The 20,464-nt window shown below is 38.8% G+C and overlaps 1 protein-coding gene across 1 annotated transcript; it reads right to left on the bottom strand.

Annotated features, from left to right (window-relative positions):
* Nucleotides 1-751: 751 nt before the first annotated feature.
* On the bottom strand, nt 752-1,627 carry LOC145796357 (uncharacterized). Its single transcript, XM_082881442.1, has 2 exons — nt 1,589-1,627; nt 752-1,288 (listed from the first exon to the last, which is right to left on the bottom strand). The coding sequence occupies exons 1-2, from the start codon at nt 1,625-1,627 to the stop codon at nt 752-754; spliced, it is 576 nt and encodes a 191-aa protein (XP_082737568.1).
* Nucleotides 1,628-20,464: the final 18,837 nt, after the last annotated feature.

Genomic DNA, 20,464 nt, shown 5'->3' with positions numbered 1-20,464 from the left:
ATATAAAAAGTTTGACTTTCCTAATCAAAAATATATAAAAAAATTTGACTAAAAACTCATTTTTAAAACGTCTTATTTAATTTATGTCAACATAAAATATATATTATATCAAATTTATTAATTTTCTTTAAACTTTTTAAAATTATGTAACAAAGATTATCGTCATCAATAATTTTTTTATTTTATTGTGTTTTAAAAGTAAAATCTTATGATCCTCTTATCTGATTTTACAATTCGATTCACAAATTTTTCCCAATAATCCTAGTTGAAATTCCGATTTTAATAACATTAACTATGTATACCTATGTATTTATTCTAATTGTATATGTCACACAGGAGGGTCTTTGATTTTTTCTCTCACTTCAATTATTTCTATTGATGAAACATGGCTATCTAGTGGAGGAATATTTGATTCTTCAAATCCCAACCAAAACACACCATATTCATAATAATATTGAATTTGAACGGGTCTTGGGTTTGGACCGTACGAGGTCTCCATTTTACTACTTGACGGGGTTATGGGCCTGGCGGTGACTGTTGACTGTTGACTGTTGACTGTTGCTCTGGCATTTCGAGTCTCGGGTTAGAGTCACTGACTTTTGGATTCGCCTCGTCCATTGACCGGCAACTGTCGGTTTGCTTGATTTTGTGATGACGCTTCATTCTCTTGTGAAGTAATTTTTTTTTTAGATAGTGTTTGAATAAACAGAAGCTACAGAAGAAATGACTAAAAGAAAAATAAACAGGGGAGTCATGAGCCAGCAACATCAAGATGAACAGCCGAAGCAACCGAAGTCGGAACCTCTTCCATCCAAACACGCAACCCCGGAGAGAAGATAGCCAATCTAGCCAACCGGTGAGCAACCACATTACCAGTACGGCGAACATGGCTTACCGTAAAGGAATGAAAGGAGGACGACACTTGACGAGCTTCCATAATCAGGGGACCAAACCCAGCAAGCTCAAAATCAGCACAATTGGCAGCCATGAAAGCATTAACCACAGTCAAAAAGTCCCCATCCAAGTGTACATATGCAAAACCAAGCTCGCGAGCAAACCGAATAGCGCGTAAAGCTGCCTCCACTTCCACAAAATCTACATCCAACATTTGGCCCACCTGTTCAGAAAGAGAAGCCATTACTTGGCCCAAACTATTACGAGCAACGACACCAAGACCCGAGACATGTTGCTCTTTGCCAATTGCGCCATCAAAATTTAGCTTAAAAAACCCCCCAGCTGGAGGCAACCAAACAGCCAAGGATGCCAAAGGCAGCTGGGGAAGATTAACCTGAGCATCAATAAAATTCAAAAAACTATTAAATGCAATGGACGCCACCTCCCCCGCACAGCTATTGGTTTTTGCAAAAACCACTTGATTACGATGTAACCAAATACCCCAGCATATCGAAAAAACAAGGCCGAAAACTACAGAGCCATGAGATGAAGAGATGTGCCAAATCCAATCAAAGAAAGCACATGTCAACCCCTGTTGCCATAAGTGATCTAAACCCGCAGCCAACCAAACACGTTCGGCAAACTCACATTGAAACAAACAGTGGCGCACAGTTTCCACCCCCTCACCACATACCTCACAACAATCAGTAAGAGGAATACGTTTCTTAATCATATTTGTTTTAACTGGCAAAATATCGAGACAAGCTTTCTAAGCAAAAACACGAATTTTTGAAGGAATTTGTAACTTCCAAACCATTTTCCAAAAAACAGCAGAATTCATCCCATCCTCTGAAGAACCAGCAGCCATGTCAATATTAGATGTAGCCAACTCCAAGAGATATGCCGACTTGATCGAAAAAATCCCATTATTCGAGTAATGCCAAACAAGAGTATCCTCGGGCCAATTTCGATAAAGAGGAATTGCAAGAATTGTGGGGACATCAATAGGAGAAAAACTAGAAGTGATGATCTCCTCATTCCAACATCCCCTATCCCTATCAATGAGAATCGAAACAGGTGCATCCAACAGCAAGTCCATAGGCGGAACAACAAGTCGGAAAGACAAAGGACGTGGAATCCATTGATCCCCCCAAACCTGGGCTCTTTGACCATCACCAATTCGCCATCGCAACCCAGATTGTAAGAGAGATCTCGAACCATGAATGCTTCTCCAAGTTAAAGACGGATTACAACCCAATGAAGCATCCAAAACAGAAGAATTAGGAAAATACCGAGTGTAAGAGAAATTGAATAAGGTATGTATATTGAATTTGTTGTACAATTACAAGGGGAGCTTAGCTCGCTTCTTATAGCCTGACATTGGATGTGAGGCATGCGAGACGCGAGGCACTGAGCTGAAAGCATAAAGCTAACAAACATAATAATAACAACTAAATAATAAACAATGCTAAAGTATACAAAGTATACTAACACTGAGCCGAAAGCATAAAGCTAACAAACAACTAAAGAATAAACAATGCTAAAGTATACAAAGTATAATAATAGACTAACATCCCCCCGCAAACTCAAGGAGGGAAAGCATCAACCAAATTGAGTTTGGAAACAAGATCAGTGAAGCGGCCAGGAGGATGAGCTTTAGTGAAGATATCAGCGGGTTGATCGATGGAAGCAATAGGGAGAAGATGGACAGTACCACAGGTAACATGCTGGCGAATGAAATGACAATCAATCTCAATATGTTTGGTGCGATCATGAAAAACATCATTGTGAGCAATTTGAAGAGCACTGTGATTGTCACAAAAAAGGTCAGTAGCACCAGAGGAGGGAACATCCAGATCAGCAAGAAGCCAACGAAGCCAGAGAAGTTCCTGAGTAGTATCAGCAAGAGCACGGAATTCGGCCTCAGTACTGGAACGAGCAGTAAGAGATTGTTTCTTGCTGCGCCAAGAAATAAGAGAATCACCCAGAAAAAAGCAGAACCCAGTAGTAGATCGGCGGTCAGTAGGATCTCCAGCCCAATCAGCATCGGAAAAAGCACGAAGCTGGAGAGAGGAGCGGGCGGAATAAGGAAGACCATGAAACATGGTGCCTTTGAGATACCGAAGGATACGAATTAAGGCAGCATAATAAGGGGTACGAGGAGCCGACATAAACTGGCTGACAATATGAACTGCATAGGCAATATCAGGACGAGTAACAGTGAGATAGACAAGACTGCCAACCAGCTGATGATATAGGGTAGCATCAGAGAGAAGAGTGCCATCAAGAGGTGTAAGACGACTCTGAGGCTCGAGGGGAGTGGAAGCAGTCTTGCAATCCGTAAGACCAGCACGGGTGAGAAGATCAGAGGTATACTTAGCTTGAGAGATAAAAGAACCCGTAGAATCATGGAAGATTTCAAGACCCAAGAAATAGCTGAGAGGACCAAGGTCTTTCATCTCGAAATGGTGGCTAAGAAACTGTTTAAGGCGAAGAATACCATCGATATCATCACCGGTGATAATCATGTCATCCACATAAAGTAAAAGCAGGGTGGTCCCTTGAGCTGTTTTCAGGATAAAAAGAGCAGTATCATAAGAGCTGGAGGTGAAACCACAGTCATGAATAGTAGAGCTGAACTTGGCAAACCAAGTGCGTGGAGCTTGTTTGAGACCGTATAAGGCACGCCGAAGTTTGCAGACTTTATGAGGTGGATAAGTAGACCCAGGAAGAGGTTGCATGTAAACCTCCTCGTGAAGAACACCATTAAGAAAAGCATTGGTTACATCCATTTGATAAAGATCCCAGTGGCGGGAGGTAGCAACAGCAATCAAGCTGCGAACAGAGGTGAGACGAGCAACAGGAGCAAAGGTCTCTTCATAGTCAATACCATATTCTTGGTTAAAGCCTTTGGCAACAAGGCGGGCTTTGTAGCACTCAATAGATCCATCAGAACAAGTCTTGATTTTGTATACCCATTTGCAACCAATGGCAGACTTGCCAGGAGGAAGATCAACAATGTCCCAAGTATGAGTTTTGGCTAAAGCCTGCAATTCAGTAGTCATAGCTTGCTACCAAAGAGGATTAGAGCGAGCCTCACGATAGGAGGTCGGTTCATAAGTAGAAAAAGTAGTAGAGCCAACAATAAAGTCACGAAGACGAGTAGAAGGTTGTGTTACCCGGCGTGGTCGAGTAGATGGAGGAGGAGCCAGAGGAAGAGACTCAGCAGGAGGGGAGGAGTCCGAGGAAGCAAGAGCAGGACCATCAGAGGGAGCAGGGGCATGGGACAGTCCAGTAGGCAAGGCGATCTCGAGAGAAGCTGGCGTGGGTGGTGGGGGAAGATCATCAGAAAATAGATCGGTGGAAGGATCAGTAAAAAACAGAGAGGGTGAGGGAACGGACAAACGGAAGAGAGAGAGAGAGGAAAACATTTTGTGTTCCCAAAAGACCACATGACGAGAGATACGAAGTTGTTGGGAGAGAGGATCCCAACAACGATACCCTTTATGTTCAATACCATAGCCCAAGAAGCAACAAAGGCGGGAACGAGGTTCAAGTTTGGTACGTTCATGAGGTTGGAGAAGAACAAAACAGGCAGAGCCAAAGACCCGAAGGTTGGTGTAAGGAGGACGGGTGCCGTACAGACGCTCATAAGGAGTGTGATTCTGAATGATAGGTGTAGGGATACAATTGATAGTGTAAGCAGCAGTGAGAGCTGCCTCTCCCCAAAAATGTTCCGAACAAGAGGAAGATAGAAGAAGAGCACGAGTAGTGTCGAGAATATGCCGATGTTTTCGTTCAGCACGTCCATTTTGTTGAGACGTACCGGGACAGGAACGATGAGGTTGAGTACCATGACTCTGAAGGAAGGAAAGAAAGTCAAAATCTTTATATTCCATGGCATTGTCAGAGCGAAAAATCTTAATAGTTTTAGAAAATTGTGTGTTAACCATTGCAGCAAAATTGTAATAAAGTTGTTTGAGCTCAGAGCGACTTTTCATAAGGAACAACCATGTAAAACGGGAAAAATCATCAATAAAAACAACAAAGTAGCGGGCTCCGCCCATAGTGGGAGTAGGAGAGGGTCCCCAAATATCAGAATGGATGAGATCAAATGGTGCAAGAGAAACAGAGTCACTTTTATTAAACGACAAAGCAGGTCGTTTAGCAAGTTGACAGGACACACAATCGAAAACATCAAAGCTGACAGGACCTAAATGACCACTAGAAATTAAAGTTTTTAAACGACCAGCAGAAAGATGGCCTAAACGACAGTGCCAAAGCTGAAAAGGAGATAAACGAGGAGCAGTGGTAGCAGTGGTAGGAGCTGTGATCTGAGAGGAATCCGGAACATGAAGATGGATAAGCTCGTAGAGGCGTCCATGCTTACGGCCTATCCCAAGGGTTTGCCCCGTCCGAGGGTCCTGCACCAAACAACCAGTAGGAGAAAAGGTAACAGTTAGACCATGCTCACATAATTAACTTATGGAGATAAGATTTAAAGTGAGAGCAGGCATAAGATAGACATGGGATAAAGATAAGTGAGAGGTGGAAATAGAACCAACATGACTTACAGACAGAAGAGACCCATCAGCAGTATGGATAGAAGGAACATGAGGAGTAAAAGAGATAGGAGTAAAAATAGTAGAGTCAAAGGTCATGTGACTACAACAAGCGGAGTCAAAGTACCAGGAAGTATTACCTGCGGTGACAGACAAGGCAGGAGAGGAAGGGGTACCGGATTTTTGCCAAAAATGTGGAAACATGGCGTCGATATCTGTGTGAGAGAAGACTGGAGTGGAAGGATCTATAGGGACAGGGGAAGGTAAATCCTCTGAGGCAGCAGCAGCAGTGCGTTGAGCAGGGAGTGATTTAAACGGAGGCCCAGAACGATGTGAGGTGCTGCGGGAAAAATGCCCGGGGGAAGGACCATTGCGAGAAGCACGGGCGGGATTGCAGAAGCAATCTTGCTGGAGATGACCAGGACCAGTCTTGTTGCAAAACCGACAGAGGCGAACAGGACAATTAACCAGAAGATGAGTCGACGGAAGATTGCGATTTTGACAGTAGTTGCGGAAGGTTGACTTCTGTGATGAAGGTGGGGAAGGAGAACTCTTAGTCTGGGGAGTAGCAAGAACAGAGTCCACAGGGGGCGGATGGAGAGTACCAAACCGAGTTTCCTCTGACAGGAGTTCAGAAATTGCTTGCTCAAGAGTGGGTAAAGGAGTGCGATGGAGGAGAGATGCTCGGACAGGCTCAAAACGGGAAGTAAGAGCCATGAGAAATTGAACCAAGCGATGTTGGTCACGGTAAGTAGTAAACAAGGCAGCATCCTTAGTACAATCCCATGGAGGTTCAGAAAGAGCGAGCTGATCCCAAACATAATACATTTGGGAGAGGAAATCATTAATGGTCTGAGTTATTTCTTGGCGCATACGGTGAAGATGACTCAGAAGCTGATATTGGTGCGCAAGGCCAGTAGTTTGATAGCGTTCTTGTAAAAAATCCCAGATGTCCTTGGCGGGAGAGGAAGCAGAGTCAAGTTGGAACCGACCAAACTGAAGGCTGATAGATGTAATAGAAGTATTGCGAAACCAGGTAATGATTTGATAGTTTTTACTATCCCAATCCTCCAGACGATCGATATATTTGGCAGCGGAGTCCGTGGTTGTGTGGATAGGTTTGCACACATCCCCAGTGATGATGCGCCAAAGTTTCTTTCCTTTGAGAAACCCAGACATAGCTTGTGCCCATAAGACATAGTTAGTCCCGTCAAGAACAACGGAAATAGGGTGGTGAGAGGAGTCGAGGCGATCCATGAGGGCAAAATCGTACTTTCGAGGTAGAATTTAAAAAATCCAAGGGTACCAGTGAATTCAGAAGGTCGAAATTAGTGGGAAAAGAGTGAACTGACCAAAAAATAGGACCAGAAAGGCACTAAATGGGCTGGTCAAACTTCGGTCAAACAGATGATGTCATGGGCGACAGGGCTGACGTCACAGGCGCGGCGCACGTTAGCAGAGAGGTGCGCGGCGCACAATAGCAGCGGACAGCAGGCGGCGCACGAAAGCAGTACGGCTGACGTCGGCTGACGCAGAAACACGCGGCTCACGTTAGCAGAGGAAGCCGCGGCGCACAGTAGCGCGGGACAGTGCAGAGGCGCGTAGAGCGCGTCAGAGAACGAGGATGCGCGTGGCCTTAAGTTCTGGCGGTGCGTGAAGGCGCGTGGAACGTCTTCTGGTGATGAATTTGGTGGCGGTGGATTCGTCGTGAGGAGACGAAGAGACTGGTGTGGTTGAATAGGGAAGACAGAGAAGGTCGAGAGATGCAACAATCTGTCCAAATGTGATGCAAATGAGAGACACAGCAGTCTGCGAAGAAGAAGAAAAAAATATCTAGAGACTAGGCAAAACACCTGTGCTCTGATACCATGTAAGAGAAATTGAATGAGGTATGTATATTGAATTTGTTGTACAATTACAAGGGGAGCTTAGCTCGCTTCTTATAGCCTGACATTGGATGTGAGGCATGCTAGACGCGAGGCACTGAGCCGAAAGCATAAAGCTAACAAACATAATAATAACAACTAAATAATAAACAATGCTAAAGTATACAAAGTATACTAACACTGAGCCGAAAGCATAAAGCTAACAAACAACTAAAGAATAAACAATGCTAAAGTATACAAAGTATAATAATAGACTAACACCGAGATTTAAGCAACTGCACCGCCAAGGACTCCGGATGCTTGAGAAGCCACCAAACTTGTTTTGCAAGCATCACCCTATTAAAAGCCACCAAACTACGAAACCCCAAACCTCCCTGCTGTTTTGGCAAGCAAAGTTTGCTCCACCTAAGCCAATGGATCTTCCTTTCTTCCTCACGTTGACCCCACCAAAAATGACTAATCATTGAATCAATTTCATGACAAAGGCCCACCGGAAGCATGAAATGGGACATGATGAAAACAGGAATAGCTTGTGCAACGGCCTTAATCAAAATATCACGCCCCGCAGCCGATAAAAACTTTTCTTTCCAACCATTCAAACGTTTCCAAATATTTGTTTTGATATACCCAAACACCTTCCTTTTTGATACGCCAACAAAGGTGGGCACACCCAAATACTTCCCATTTGTTGCCATAGCCTCCACTCCCAGCAGATGAGAAACGGCATGTTTGGAGTGGTCATCAACATTCTTGCTAAAAAATACCGAAGACTTATCCAAATTGACTTTCTGCCTCGATGCCTCCTCAAAAGCACTCAAAATACTCATCAAAACTTGAGCTTCATCAAAAGACGCCTTTGCAAAAACCAAACTATCATCAGCAAAGAAGAGATGGGACACCCGTGGCCCCGAAAGACTCAACTTCACGCCAGATAACAATTGCCGCCCAACAGCATTATGTATCATACATGAAAGGGCTTCAAGCATAAGGATAAATAAATATGGAGAAATAGGGTCCCCTTGACGCAATCCCCGCGAGGGAAAGAAACGAGGCGAAGGTACACCATTGATAAGCACCGAATATGGGACAGAGGACACACACTGCATAATTAAAGCAACAAACCCGGGAGCAAAACCCAAACGAACCAAAGTACTCTCCAAGAAAGCCCACTCAACACGGTCATAGGCTTTACTCATATCAAGCTTTAAAGCCATATAACCATCAGACCCATGGCGACGAGATTTGAGCCAGTGAAAGATTTCAAAAGCAATAAGGACATTATTAGTGAGGAGACGGCCAGGTACAAAGGCACACTGAGATTCCGAGAACACTGACGGAAGCAATAATTTGAGACGGTTTGCAAGAACCTTTGAAATTATTTTGTAGACCACATTGCATAAACTAATAGGCCGAAATTGCGAAAAAGATTTAGGCTCCTTTACCTTTGGAATTAACACAATGAAGGTTTCATTCAACAAAGAAATATCCTGCTCCCCATTAAGGAAACCCAAAACTGCACCACAAACAGTCTTACTGGTAATGTGCCAAAATTTTTGAAAAAATAAAGCCGGCTTACCATCAGGCCCAGGAGCTTTTGTGGGATGCATTTGGAACAAAGCAACTCTCACTTCATCCTCCGTAAACGAAGCAAGCAAAGTTGAATTCATGGCCTCAGTAATAATAGGAGGTACATGCTCAAGAAATTCTGCTCCAGAACTTAAACTAGAGGCCATGAAAAGGTCACCAAAATAATCCAGAGCAGTTCGTTCAATCGCCAAAGGTTCGGAAACCCACCTCCCAGATGCATCATTAATACCTCGAATATGTTTTTTTTGATGACGTTGCGACGCTGTTGCATGAAAAAAAGGAGTATTTCTATCCCCGTACCGCAGCCAATTAGCCCTAGACCGTTGAGACCACATGATAGACTCGCGCTCCAAAACCTTATCAATTTCCTTACATAACAGCAGAATTTCTGAGGACATAACATCTGACACAACTGGCTGTGATCGCAGCCATTCGAGACGTTTGGTCTTTACCCGCAGTTGATGTTGAAGATGTCCAAACTAGTTTCGGCTCCAACCTTTCAACTCTGCACTAGTTCGAACAATGTTCCTCTGTAAACCATCTACATTTGCGGCAGAGACATCACCATTCCAACAATTGGCAACCACACGTTCACACGCTTCCTCCCGCAACCACATCTTTTCAAACCGAAAAACTCTTCCCCATCTCAGACCAGCTTGAGGCCTAACCCGACGCACTCTAAAACAATCCACAAGAATGGGAGAATGGTCGGACATGGAATTCACAAGAGTATGAAGATGTGCTGCAGGGAATAATGTCTGCCACTCATCATTTACCAATCCCCTATCAAGACGTTCCCGAATCAAACCCGAGGCACGATTATTACACCATGTAAACTGCCCTCCAATAAAGCCCATATCAGAGAGGTGACAGTCACTCAAAACCCGACGAAAAGCCTCAATCTGCAATCTATTTCGAACAGCCATACCACACTTCCCGAATCAAACAGAATTTCATTAAAATCTCCGGCACATAACCACGGATGAGAACTACCATCATGAAGTCGGCGTAAGAGTTCCCAAGAATCCTTGCATTTGACTGCCTCAGGATGGCCGTAAAACCCCGTGAAACGCCACTGTCGTGCCTCCAAACCTTCAGTCACCAAAGCATTAATATGGCCCACAGAGTAACTTTTAATTGAAACCTTAACATCATCAGACCATAAAAGGGCCAAGCCCCCCGACAAACCACAACGGTTTACTGCAAGACAACCCCTAAGTCCCAATTTAACACGAATCCGTTCCAAATCCCGAACTTGAAGCTTTGTTTCCATAAGAAAAACCAAACAGGGACCTTCAACCTTCAGAAGAAACTGAAGAGAACGAACTGTTTGAGGGTTCCCAAGCCCCCGACAGTTCCAGCATAGGAGACTCATGGTAATCGGCGGGGCTGAAAATCAGCCACCGCTGTTGAGTCAGAAGAGGCAACCAGAGTCGCAGTCGGCGAAGACATACAGACCCGTTTACCAGATTCCACAACCACATCAGAAAACCCCACACCTTCATAATCCCGTGCTCGTTTCCCACATTGAACAGGAGGAAGAGTAACCAAAGAACTAGGAGCACAGTGACGAGCGTGTTTTTTCCAACGCCTACCACCACGTGGAGCAGAAACAACCCCCACCTCTGAACCCACTGCGTCAGCCAATGGAAAAGATGAGCACAAAGGTGCGTTGAAAACATTTGACCGAAAAGGAAAACCACCCAGGTTAGGCCCCACTAACTCGGTATCTAAACAGATCACACTGGGAGTAGGAAGAGTAGGCCTAGTAGCAGGATGGCAGCTTGCATCCACTACCATATTATTCTCAAGAGACTGCCCAGGCCCACTAGGCACCAAATCCTGATGGGGAAAAAACTCCCGCTCGGGCGGTAAATGGGATTTTGAAAAAAGCAAAGAATTCGGCACCACGTCCCCACAATCTGCCGAAATAGTTGCCACGACATCCTTAGGAATCGAAACCGTAGTTCCACCCTCGCAACCAGAAGGAACCAAAGCAGGCGGCGTTGGACGGTGTGGCAATGGAGATATACGGGAGACCACCCGTGATGGAGTCTCCAACCGTGCACCCACAGAGGCCGTAAAATCTGGAGCAAGACGACCACCAACTCTAGCATGAGACTCACCAGAGAAACCCTTCAAACGAGTCATATCCATACGAAGAGAGGGCCCATATTGGAGTGGTTCCGGGACCGAGGCCATCAATCGAGATTCACACTCCTTGTCACCATGACCAAGCTTACCACAAAAGTAACAAAAGTTTGGTAAGTGTTCATAAGAGAACGACACCCAAACAACATTACGGCCAGGTAGGGATATCTTCATACCACGACGCAGTGCATGCGAGACATTGACCTTGACACGGATTCGTAGAAAACGATCCCAAGCTGTTCCCACAGCACCGTAGTCCATATCAAGAAATTCCCCAAGTTGTCTACCAATCAGCGAGCCAACCTCACGAGTCATACACCCCAAAGGAAGATCGTAAACATGGATCCAAAAATCTGCAAAAGTCAAATGAACTTCAGAAGGTTGGAGAGAACCATCAAAATTATCAAGGAGTAGGAGATGTTTATCGAAACTCCAGGGTCCATTTGTAAGCACCTTCGTCTTATCAACCAAATGATCAAACTGGAGAAGAAATAAATTCTCCCCAACAACACAGAGCTTAACCCCCCCGAAACAGTCGCCAAATAGGAACCAAAGTAGCCCGCATCACTTCAAGATTGACAGGATGCAACGACAAAAGCTTGCCGATCAAGCAAAGATTTGCAACCAACTCAGTGGCCTTTGTATGATCGACATCCAAGGCCACCAAATCCTCCTCAGCCTCAGTAAGACACAACCCCCTAGAGAGGGCCTCCACCGTAGCCTCCATAAGGAGGAAAAAACCAAGAAGCAGAAACAGAGAACAACCAAGCACCAACCTTTACGCCCTTAGAGAAAACAGAGAGGAAAGGACAACACATTTGGGCATTAAGTTAATTTTCGTGAAGTAATTAAAAAAATAAAATAAAGTAAGGGATAGTTTCACAAAGTATAAATTTTATAAAAAAAAAAATTATTATTAATATTTATAAAATTTATCACAGATTTATAATTAATTTTTAATAATATATATTGAGTTGTTATTTCATCCAAAAAAAAAAAAAGAGGAGTGATTATATCTATAAAATGACTCGTTAAAATAATAAAAACAAACAAACAAACAATTATAATTTTCATTATTATGTTTAAATGAGTAAGAAAGTAAAGTATATGATATAAGTGATTTTTTTTTTTGAACTTTTTTTTTCTTGTATTTTAAAAGACAATTTAAGTATTACAAAAGGATTAGTCTTTGAATTTGAGAGAACTATTCAAGTTTATAAGGTTTATTAAGTCTTGTTTTTTATGAGTCGAATCGTTTATTTGAAAAAATATTGTGTATATCATCTGTAAAAAAAAAAAAAATGATTTGATTGTCATAATTTTATTTTATTGTGTTTATTTTTTTTAAAAAAATGACAAATGTATTTTTAAAAATAGATTACTAAACATACAAAATTGAATTTTCCTTGCGATTTCTGCCTTAACTGGCTTTGTTTTGAATAAACTTTTTTAACTTAGTTTTTGGGTCGAATTTTCAATTTTCTAGTGAGAAATAATAATAATAAAAAAAAAAAAAAAAAAACAAAACGTTCTACATAAACGAATTAGTTAATTATTTATCAAAATTAAACTCCTAATTTTTTTAAGGGTAAATTACATTAACAGTTCCTGTAGTTTAGAGTTTATGTTACTTTAATTCCTGACTTTTTAATTATTATACATTTAATCCTGAATTTTGAATCTTATTCCAAATAAGAAAAATCAAAGATGTTTTCTTTGTAAACAGTCCATTTCAAGGGTAAAACAGCCATCCAACTTATTTTGTGTTCATTAACTTGTATGCTGTTTGAAATGTAATGGCATTTTTTGTTAATGAATAATGTTTGAATTTTCTTAGTTATAAAATTTTGTTTAGTTTGGTTTTTTAGAATCTATTTCAAATTTTTTTTAAAGAAATTAAAAATTAAATTGGTGAAAAAAAAATTAAAAGTACTTTATTTTTATATAATTTTATCTTTTGGGAGGGTAGAAATAATTTTTTAAAATAATTTTTTTTTTATATTTATTTTTGTTAAATTAATTTCTATTTTTTCCAAAGTCAAACATGATGCCTGTTTGATGTCATTATTAAACAAGTCCACTAAATCAAAAAATTCAAAACTAAAAATATTTCATATATTAAATATATCAATTACACCTTAAAAGCCTAATAACCATCAATTACATGATAACCATTTAAAAATATCTATTAGTAACAAATACAACCATCTATTACATGATAATCATTCAAAAATATTAACAAAACAACCACATATTACATGATCATCATCCAAACACATACTAAAAATTAATTTAGTAAAAAAAAATGTAAAAGATTTATCATTTTTATATAATTTTATCTTTGGTGAGTAGAAATAATTTTTAAAAATTCAAAAATAATTTTTTGCTATTTATTTTTGTTAACTTATTTATATTTTATTAAATTGACGACTTTACTCTTGAAATGAAGCAATAATATCTTCAATTTTTCTTATTTGAAACGAGATTCAAAATTCAAAATCAAATGTATTACAATCGAAAAATAGGGACCAAAGTGACACAAATCTCAAACTGTAGAGACTATTAGTGTAATTCGCCATTTAAAATATATTTTACAAGTTTATTTTCAATTTTCACATTTTTTTCTTGACATGAACTTCACTTTGAATTTATAAATTATATTTATTTGATAGTTTGTACTTTTCAATTCTTTTCATTTCATAACCCTCATACAGGCTTTAAATAACTCCTAAAACTTGTATCGTAAAATTTTTAAATATAAAAAATTCTCTAATTGAGATTTCGCTTTAGGTCTCATTGAAGGTTGGGTCGGCCGTGGGACTAGGTCGGGTTAGGAGGTTATCCAAACCAAACTCAAGTTGTACTGAGACCTGTCTAGTCTCGTCCAAGCTTGAATTGCAATCTGAGGTTGTCTGTCCAAATCCGACCCAAGTTGCCTGAACTATATAAATTTCAATTTTTTTGGTAGCTAAATTTGTAATTTATTAAAATTAAACCATATTTACATTTTTTTTTAAGAAAATCATTATTAATATCAAAACAAATAATTTATATAATGTAAGAAAGATATCGCTATGATAGTCTTTACAATTTATGAGTGAGAATAAAAAATGTAAAAGATTTTGTGTTACTTGTATATATAATATATTTTCAATATGATTTAATGATCTAAATTATTTTAGTGCTTGTTTGGGATATTTTATAAAAGATAAAAAGTCAAAAAGTTACTAAAAAAGTCAAAATATTATCACTATTCACAAAAATCCAAGGCGGGAGCATGCACAACACGAGTCAGAGACAAAAAGACTGAATGGCCCTTCTTTTGTCCGGTCCTCGCAGAGAACACAAATAAAGGTAATGTAGTGACCCTAATTTTTTTCATAAATCATTATTTATTATTATTATGATTATTATTACTTTATTTTGTTTTTGGCTTTATTAATTGTGTAGATACATAAGAATTTAATGTGGTATTTAATTAATTTAATGTGTTATTTAATTAATGTAATGTGTTATTTAATTATAAGTAATTAATTTGAATATTGATATATTTATATTGTTTTAAAAAAAAACAAATGTGTTTATATATTGATAAAATATATATCATATTTATATCTATTTATGTTATATTTTTATAATATAAATATAATAGTCAATTAGGTATTATATATTAGACTTAGGATTAATCACAATAGTGTGTGTCGAAGTTTTCCTAGCGGCGTAGCAGCCACGGGAGAGAGAGAGATTAATCAAAGAAAAAAAAGTGGAAGTGTTGTGTGTGGCGGCTGTGCAAGCCGAGAGAAAAAAGGAAAGGGAAGGAAAAAAAAAAAGGTTAGGATTTTGTTTTGGTGGCTCTATTAGTTTTTTAAATATTTTTTTGATCTTTAAAAAATAATTGTGAGTATAAAACTCACTTCTCTTGATTTATATTTAATTCGGTATTTTTATTTATTTATTTTTATTGATTCGATGTTGGTTTGATTTTATATTTGTATGTAAATGATGAATTGAATTAATGATTTGATTAGATGTGTATGTAAGGTTTAGAATTTTTGTATTTATTTATTTTGTGGATGTAATCACATTGATGGATATATGAAATTAAAATTAATTAGAAACCCATAGATAAATTCCTTATACTCCACCATGACTCTATGGATTATTGTTTTATTTGAGTGATGGTGAGGAAGAGTATATAAAAAAAAAAGTGAGGATTATGAGATTTATTTAAATGCCTTAAGTTTGGCATTATTATGTTTGTTCTCATGAGTAGATGAGAGATTGTGTATATATATATTGTTGTCTCGTTCTTATGAGTAGACGAGTGCTTTGATTTAAGCACGTATGCATATGCTAATCATCCGAGGAGTATGGGTCAAACTCAGGACAATATTCCTATGCAAGTTTGACTTTGGAGCGGTATTAGGTGTACGGAAGGCACATGGGATATATGTGTAGGCCGGAAGTGAAGGGCTGAAGTGGCAGAGTTCAGGTACAAAGAATTTAATTATGAGTTTATTGGTATAGTGTGAATTACATTGATTTGTATATCTTGAAAAATAGAAAACGACCTTGATAAATTATGAAATTTGAGTAGAGACATGTATACGTGATTCTAGACAACTTTTGTGTTTTAAATTTTTATTAAAAAGATCGATTAGAACTTGTAATTGGATGATCTTGGTTACAATAATTTTTATTTATTTTAGCAAGACAAACTTTAGATGCTGTTTTAACCCACAAAACGAGCTAATTTTTATTGGTTTCTTTTAAACAAAAGTAAAAAATTATTCTGCACACTTTTCGTGTTTTGAACTTTTCCGAAAAAAATCATCTTACAGCAGTTTCTGTTCATTTTTAGCTTCAGATTTTTCGGTTGAATTCCGTCTAGGTTCTTCTATCAAGTTTTTCTTTCAACCTGTTCAGTTTCTACTAAATTCGTTCACGTTGCCTTTTAGAAAATTTGATTCTATACAAATTTTGTTCTTTAAGTTTTGGTCAATTCAAATTATTTAAGTATGAAACGGTACATTTTTATACTTCTTCAACAAGTTACTTAGGATTAAATTTTACTAACTTTATTTTTTTGCAGAATGGTGGGTCTTACTAACTTTTTATGCAGGGCTGACCCACCATATTTTTATTTTTATTTTATTTATTTTATACTCAATTTATATTTCGTTGTGTACAGGCAAGAAACTAAATACCACCGTATCTCTGGGAACTACCCATTTATCTCGGTGTGGATGAAACTACTTGTCTTGTCCCGTAACAAGAATTAAATATATCTTTGTTTGTGTTTGGTGGACACATGGGTGTTAAATTTTGTACTCATACTAGTATACCTGTATATTGACCCATTTTGTCTCTTGGTAACTCGAGTGCGTTTTGTTTGAGCGCAGCCGAGCTTCATTTGCAAGATTAGTTGGGGCTACGGTGGTGACGTAGGATAACTATAGTTGTTGGACATGTCGTTTGGACTTCTTTTGTTTTCTTGAGCTTTGGGTTGATATTAGTTTATGTATTTTTTTATTTTTTTATGACCTTGGTATTTTAATAATTTGGCATGGTTTGTAACTTTACATTATTTAATTTATTTTGACTATTTATTGTTATTTTAATGGTGGAGGTATTGGTTAGTTATAAAATTATGGTGGATGGTTTGGTTGGCGTTTTGTTAGTTTTTTTTTTTTTTTTTTTTTTTTTTTTTTTTTTTTTTTTTTTTTTTTATCCCTTGTAAACTTTTGAGGATGAAAATTTACTTAAACCCTTTGGAGACATGAACGTTTAGATTTTGTTTCACCCCTAAGATTTGGATGATGGAATATTGATTGGGGTTTAGTCATAATTTAATATTTAATTGTCCAAATTTTGGGGTGTGATAGTTTGGTATTAGAACTCTAGGTTACCCTAGACTTGTGTGAGTTTAGGTGATCCTCGGATTGTGGAAACATGGGTTAGCCGGTTTAGTTTGGTGGTTGAATTTATTCTAAGTATTTGTGAACGAATTTTTGTGTGTTTAACTTGAAGGTGATGGCTGAAAGGTATCTTTAATCTTTTTCAAGAACCCATTAGAGTATTTTTTGATACTAGTGCCTCTCGTTCTTTCATATCTAGGCAGTTTGTAGAAAGAGAACATCTTGTAACTACCACTTATCTAGACCTATTCGTGTTGAAACCCATTTAGGAGGGGCAGTTACTCTTTATGAGATGTGTAAAGAATTTGAGATTGACTTTGCGGGCAAAGTCTTGTACGTTGACCTAATTGTTTTAGGGTTTAAGGGGTTTGTAATTATATTGGGTATGGATTGGCTACGAAAACACTTTGTGACTCTAGATTATGCTAAAAGGACTGTAAATATAAATATTCTCGGTATGCCACGGCTTACCCACACTTCTAGCGATGGAGAAGAGTTGGTGATGACGAGTTTTTTGTACTAGGTAGAAATCCCTAAGCAGGATATTAGTGAGTTAGATGTGGTCTATGAGTTTGAGGATGTATTTCAGGAGATACTTGGACCTCCATTTCGACGGGTAGTAGAATTTCGCATTGACCTAGTACCGGGAACTGCACTGATTTCTAAGGCGACATATAGAATGGCGCTTAAAGAGCTTGTGGAGAAGAAGAAGCAGGTGGAAGAGATGCTTCAGAAAGGGTTCATATGTTCAAGTAACTCCCCGTAGGGAGCACCCGCGATCTTTGTTTCCAAGAAAGATAACACTCTCCGCATGTGCATAGATTACAGAGAGCTGAACAAGGTGACTGTCAAGAACAAATATTCGCTACCTAGAATTGATGACTTATTTGATCAGTTGAAGGGGGTAGCCATGTTCTCTCAGTTTGATCTCAGAACGGTTTACCATCAGATGGGTGTATCAGAGGAAAGTATATCGCTGATTGCTTTTCGGACCCGGTATGAGTTGTACGAATTTATAGCGATCCCGGATTTAACCCGGTTTTTATGGTGTTTCGAACTCGGGTATTGTGATTTAATGCTGTTATTTATGCCTTTTCCCTCTTTCACTCTTTGAATTTAAGTTTTGGAATGTCTTGGGCGTGTTTAGAACAGGTTGGTTGCTAGTTGGTCTAGAACCTTATTGCCTAGAATTTTGGTCTTCCACTCGAGCGAGGTTTGCAAACATCCAGTACTTTGTGTATCTGCAAAAATACCGTGGAAGTGTTTTTCATGCTTGAACGGCATTTCTTACGCTCGAGCGGGTCTGAGCTCGAGCGACATTTCTTGCTCTCAAGCGACTGTCTAAGTCTGTAAAAATTCTGGAAGTGTGTATTATACGCTCGAACGGGTCTTATTGCGCTCGAGCGGGTAGTGTCTTGTTGTTGTGTTTTGGTACTCGAGCGGCCTTTCTTGCACTCGAGCGGATCATAAGTTTGTGTCTGACGCTCGAGCGCCAAACTCTTCGCTTGAGCGGACGCGCGTATATCATATCGCGAAAAGTACTTTTTACATCACTTTTTCATTTCTTTTTAGCCAAAACCCTGAAGTTGAGAGCCTCTCTCTCTAAAACACTATTTCTCTCTGTCTCTCTACATTTTGGCCTACATCTATTGATCTTCTCACCCTACTCCCTTTGATAAAAAGGTGGAGCTTCTCAAGATCTCCATTTTCATCCGATTGGAAGTTGGTTTCGCCATTTTTGAGGTTCTATTCTAGCTTGGCTCATCTACTCTCTTTATGGTAGGGATCTTTTACGCTTTATTATGGTTTTTAACTTAAGTATTTTGTAGTTGTGTAACAATGGTGGGTTTTGTGGTATTTTGAACACAAACCTAGCGTTTGGGTGATATATAAAAGAGGGGTTTTTGGATTGGAATGAAATAAAAGAACATGGGGTTTGAAAATGAAGTCTTGTTGTGTCAAAAGAGGTGATTTTGGTACTTGGTTGAGATTTGGGGAAAGAAGGGAAATTTGCCCTAGAATAAGCATTATATTTATTTTGTATAAATAAATGATATTGATGTTGTAAGCATGGAATTGGACAAGTATGGAGACGGATAGTGAAATGAAATGGATGATGTGTCTCATCTTTAGAAATTTTGAATAAATTATCTGTCTTGAGAATGTATATTTGTTTAGAAATAACTATATTGGGTTATCGGTGGAGGATAGCTTTGATTGTTGTAGAAATTGCATATGGATTAGGTGAATTGGAACTATCCCATGGTTAACTATCATTGAATAGGATTATGTTATGAATACTTTGCATATGTATGTACTTTGGGAGTGGAAAAGGGATATGCTCCATATGTGATTATGTGTTTATATACATTGTTTATGTATGTTTGTTTCAGAAGGAGAAAGGGGATGGACTCCACTATAATTAAGTTGGCTGGAGTGTCCTGGGTGAAAGTCCTGAAATCTATACATGGGTGCCGATCCCGCAGATGAAATATCCGTAAAAGGGCAAGATGGAAATCTATACATGGGTGCCGATCCCACAGACGAAATATCCGTAAAATGGAAAATGAATGTGGATGTGTTGATTTTGAAAATGTTGAACTACTGAGTTGTAGTCTCGCTTAAGATATTGAAGAAAACGAATGAAATTGGTTTATGTAGCAAAGTGAAACAAGAAGGGGAATAAAATGAGCTATGAACTTGTTATGTTGTGAATACAAGAGATGATGAATGTTTTAGCCTTAACATTGTTTATGCTTACTACTCTTATACTTTTGTTAAATCTCATATACTGTGTTAGATTATCTTTATTGGGCTGTGGCTCACCCTATTTGGAGAAAAATATTTCCAGGTAATGATGGCATGCCTCCACCAAGGCAATAGCATTGGAGAGTTATTTGGGAAGTACGAGGGCTTCTTGTTTTGTTTCACATTTTGTATAGCCGAGGGCCTTAATTGTAAGGGCTAGTTCCACTTTTGTGGTAACCAAGTTAAGACTTGGAAAGGCGTAAGCCCGAAGGGCACTTATTTATGTTAAACTCTATTGTAATAGTAACTTTATATAATGAGAGAATTGTTTACTCTGATGTATGTTGCCTTCTTTATATATGTTTATGGGTTATATTATGGTTATATTTTGAGGGCATTACAAATTTCCTGTAATGTCTTTTGGTTTGACCAATGCTCCTGCCTATTTTATGGACTTGATGAACAAAATTTTTCAATTATATCTAGATAAGTTTGTGAGTATCTTCATAGATGATATTCTGGTGTATTCTAAGAATGAGGAAGAGCACAGACAACACTTGAAAGTCGTGTTGCAAACTTTGAGGGAGCAGTAGTTATATGCTAAGTTTAGTAAGTGTCACTTTTGGGAGAAAGAAGTTTGATTTTTAGGACATGTTGTATCTAATCAGGGGATATCAGTAGATCCTAAAAAAGTTGTTGCGGTCAAAGAATGGAAGCA

The sequence above is a fragment of the Camellia sinensis genome, chromosome 7 (genome assembly GCF_055761805.1).
Source record: "Camellia sinensis isolate YWXY chromosome 7, ASM5576180v1, whole genome shotgun sequence".
NCBI classification, from domain to species: domain Eukaryota; kingdom Viridiplantae; phylum Streptophyta; class Magnoliopsida; order Ericales; family Theaceae; genus Camellia; species Camellia sinensis.
This window is presented reverse-complemented; position numbering and strand designations above follow the sequence as displayed.

Bases quoted from the DNA above. Each gene is read 5' to 3' on its own strand.
- LOC145796357 (XM_082881442.1), bottom strand. From the start codon at position 1,627: ATGATTAAGAAACGTATTCCTCTTACTGATTGTTGTGAG. The intron at 1,289-1,588 runs GTATGTGGTGAG...ATTGATGCTCAG, and splicing joins CTCTTACTGATTGTTGTGAG to GTTAATCTTCCCCAGCTGCC.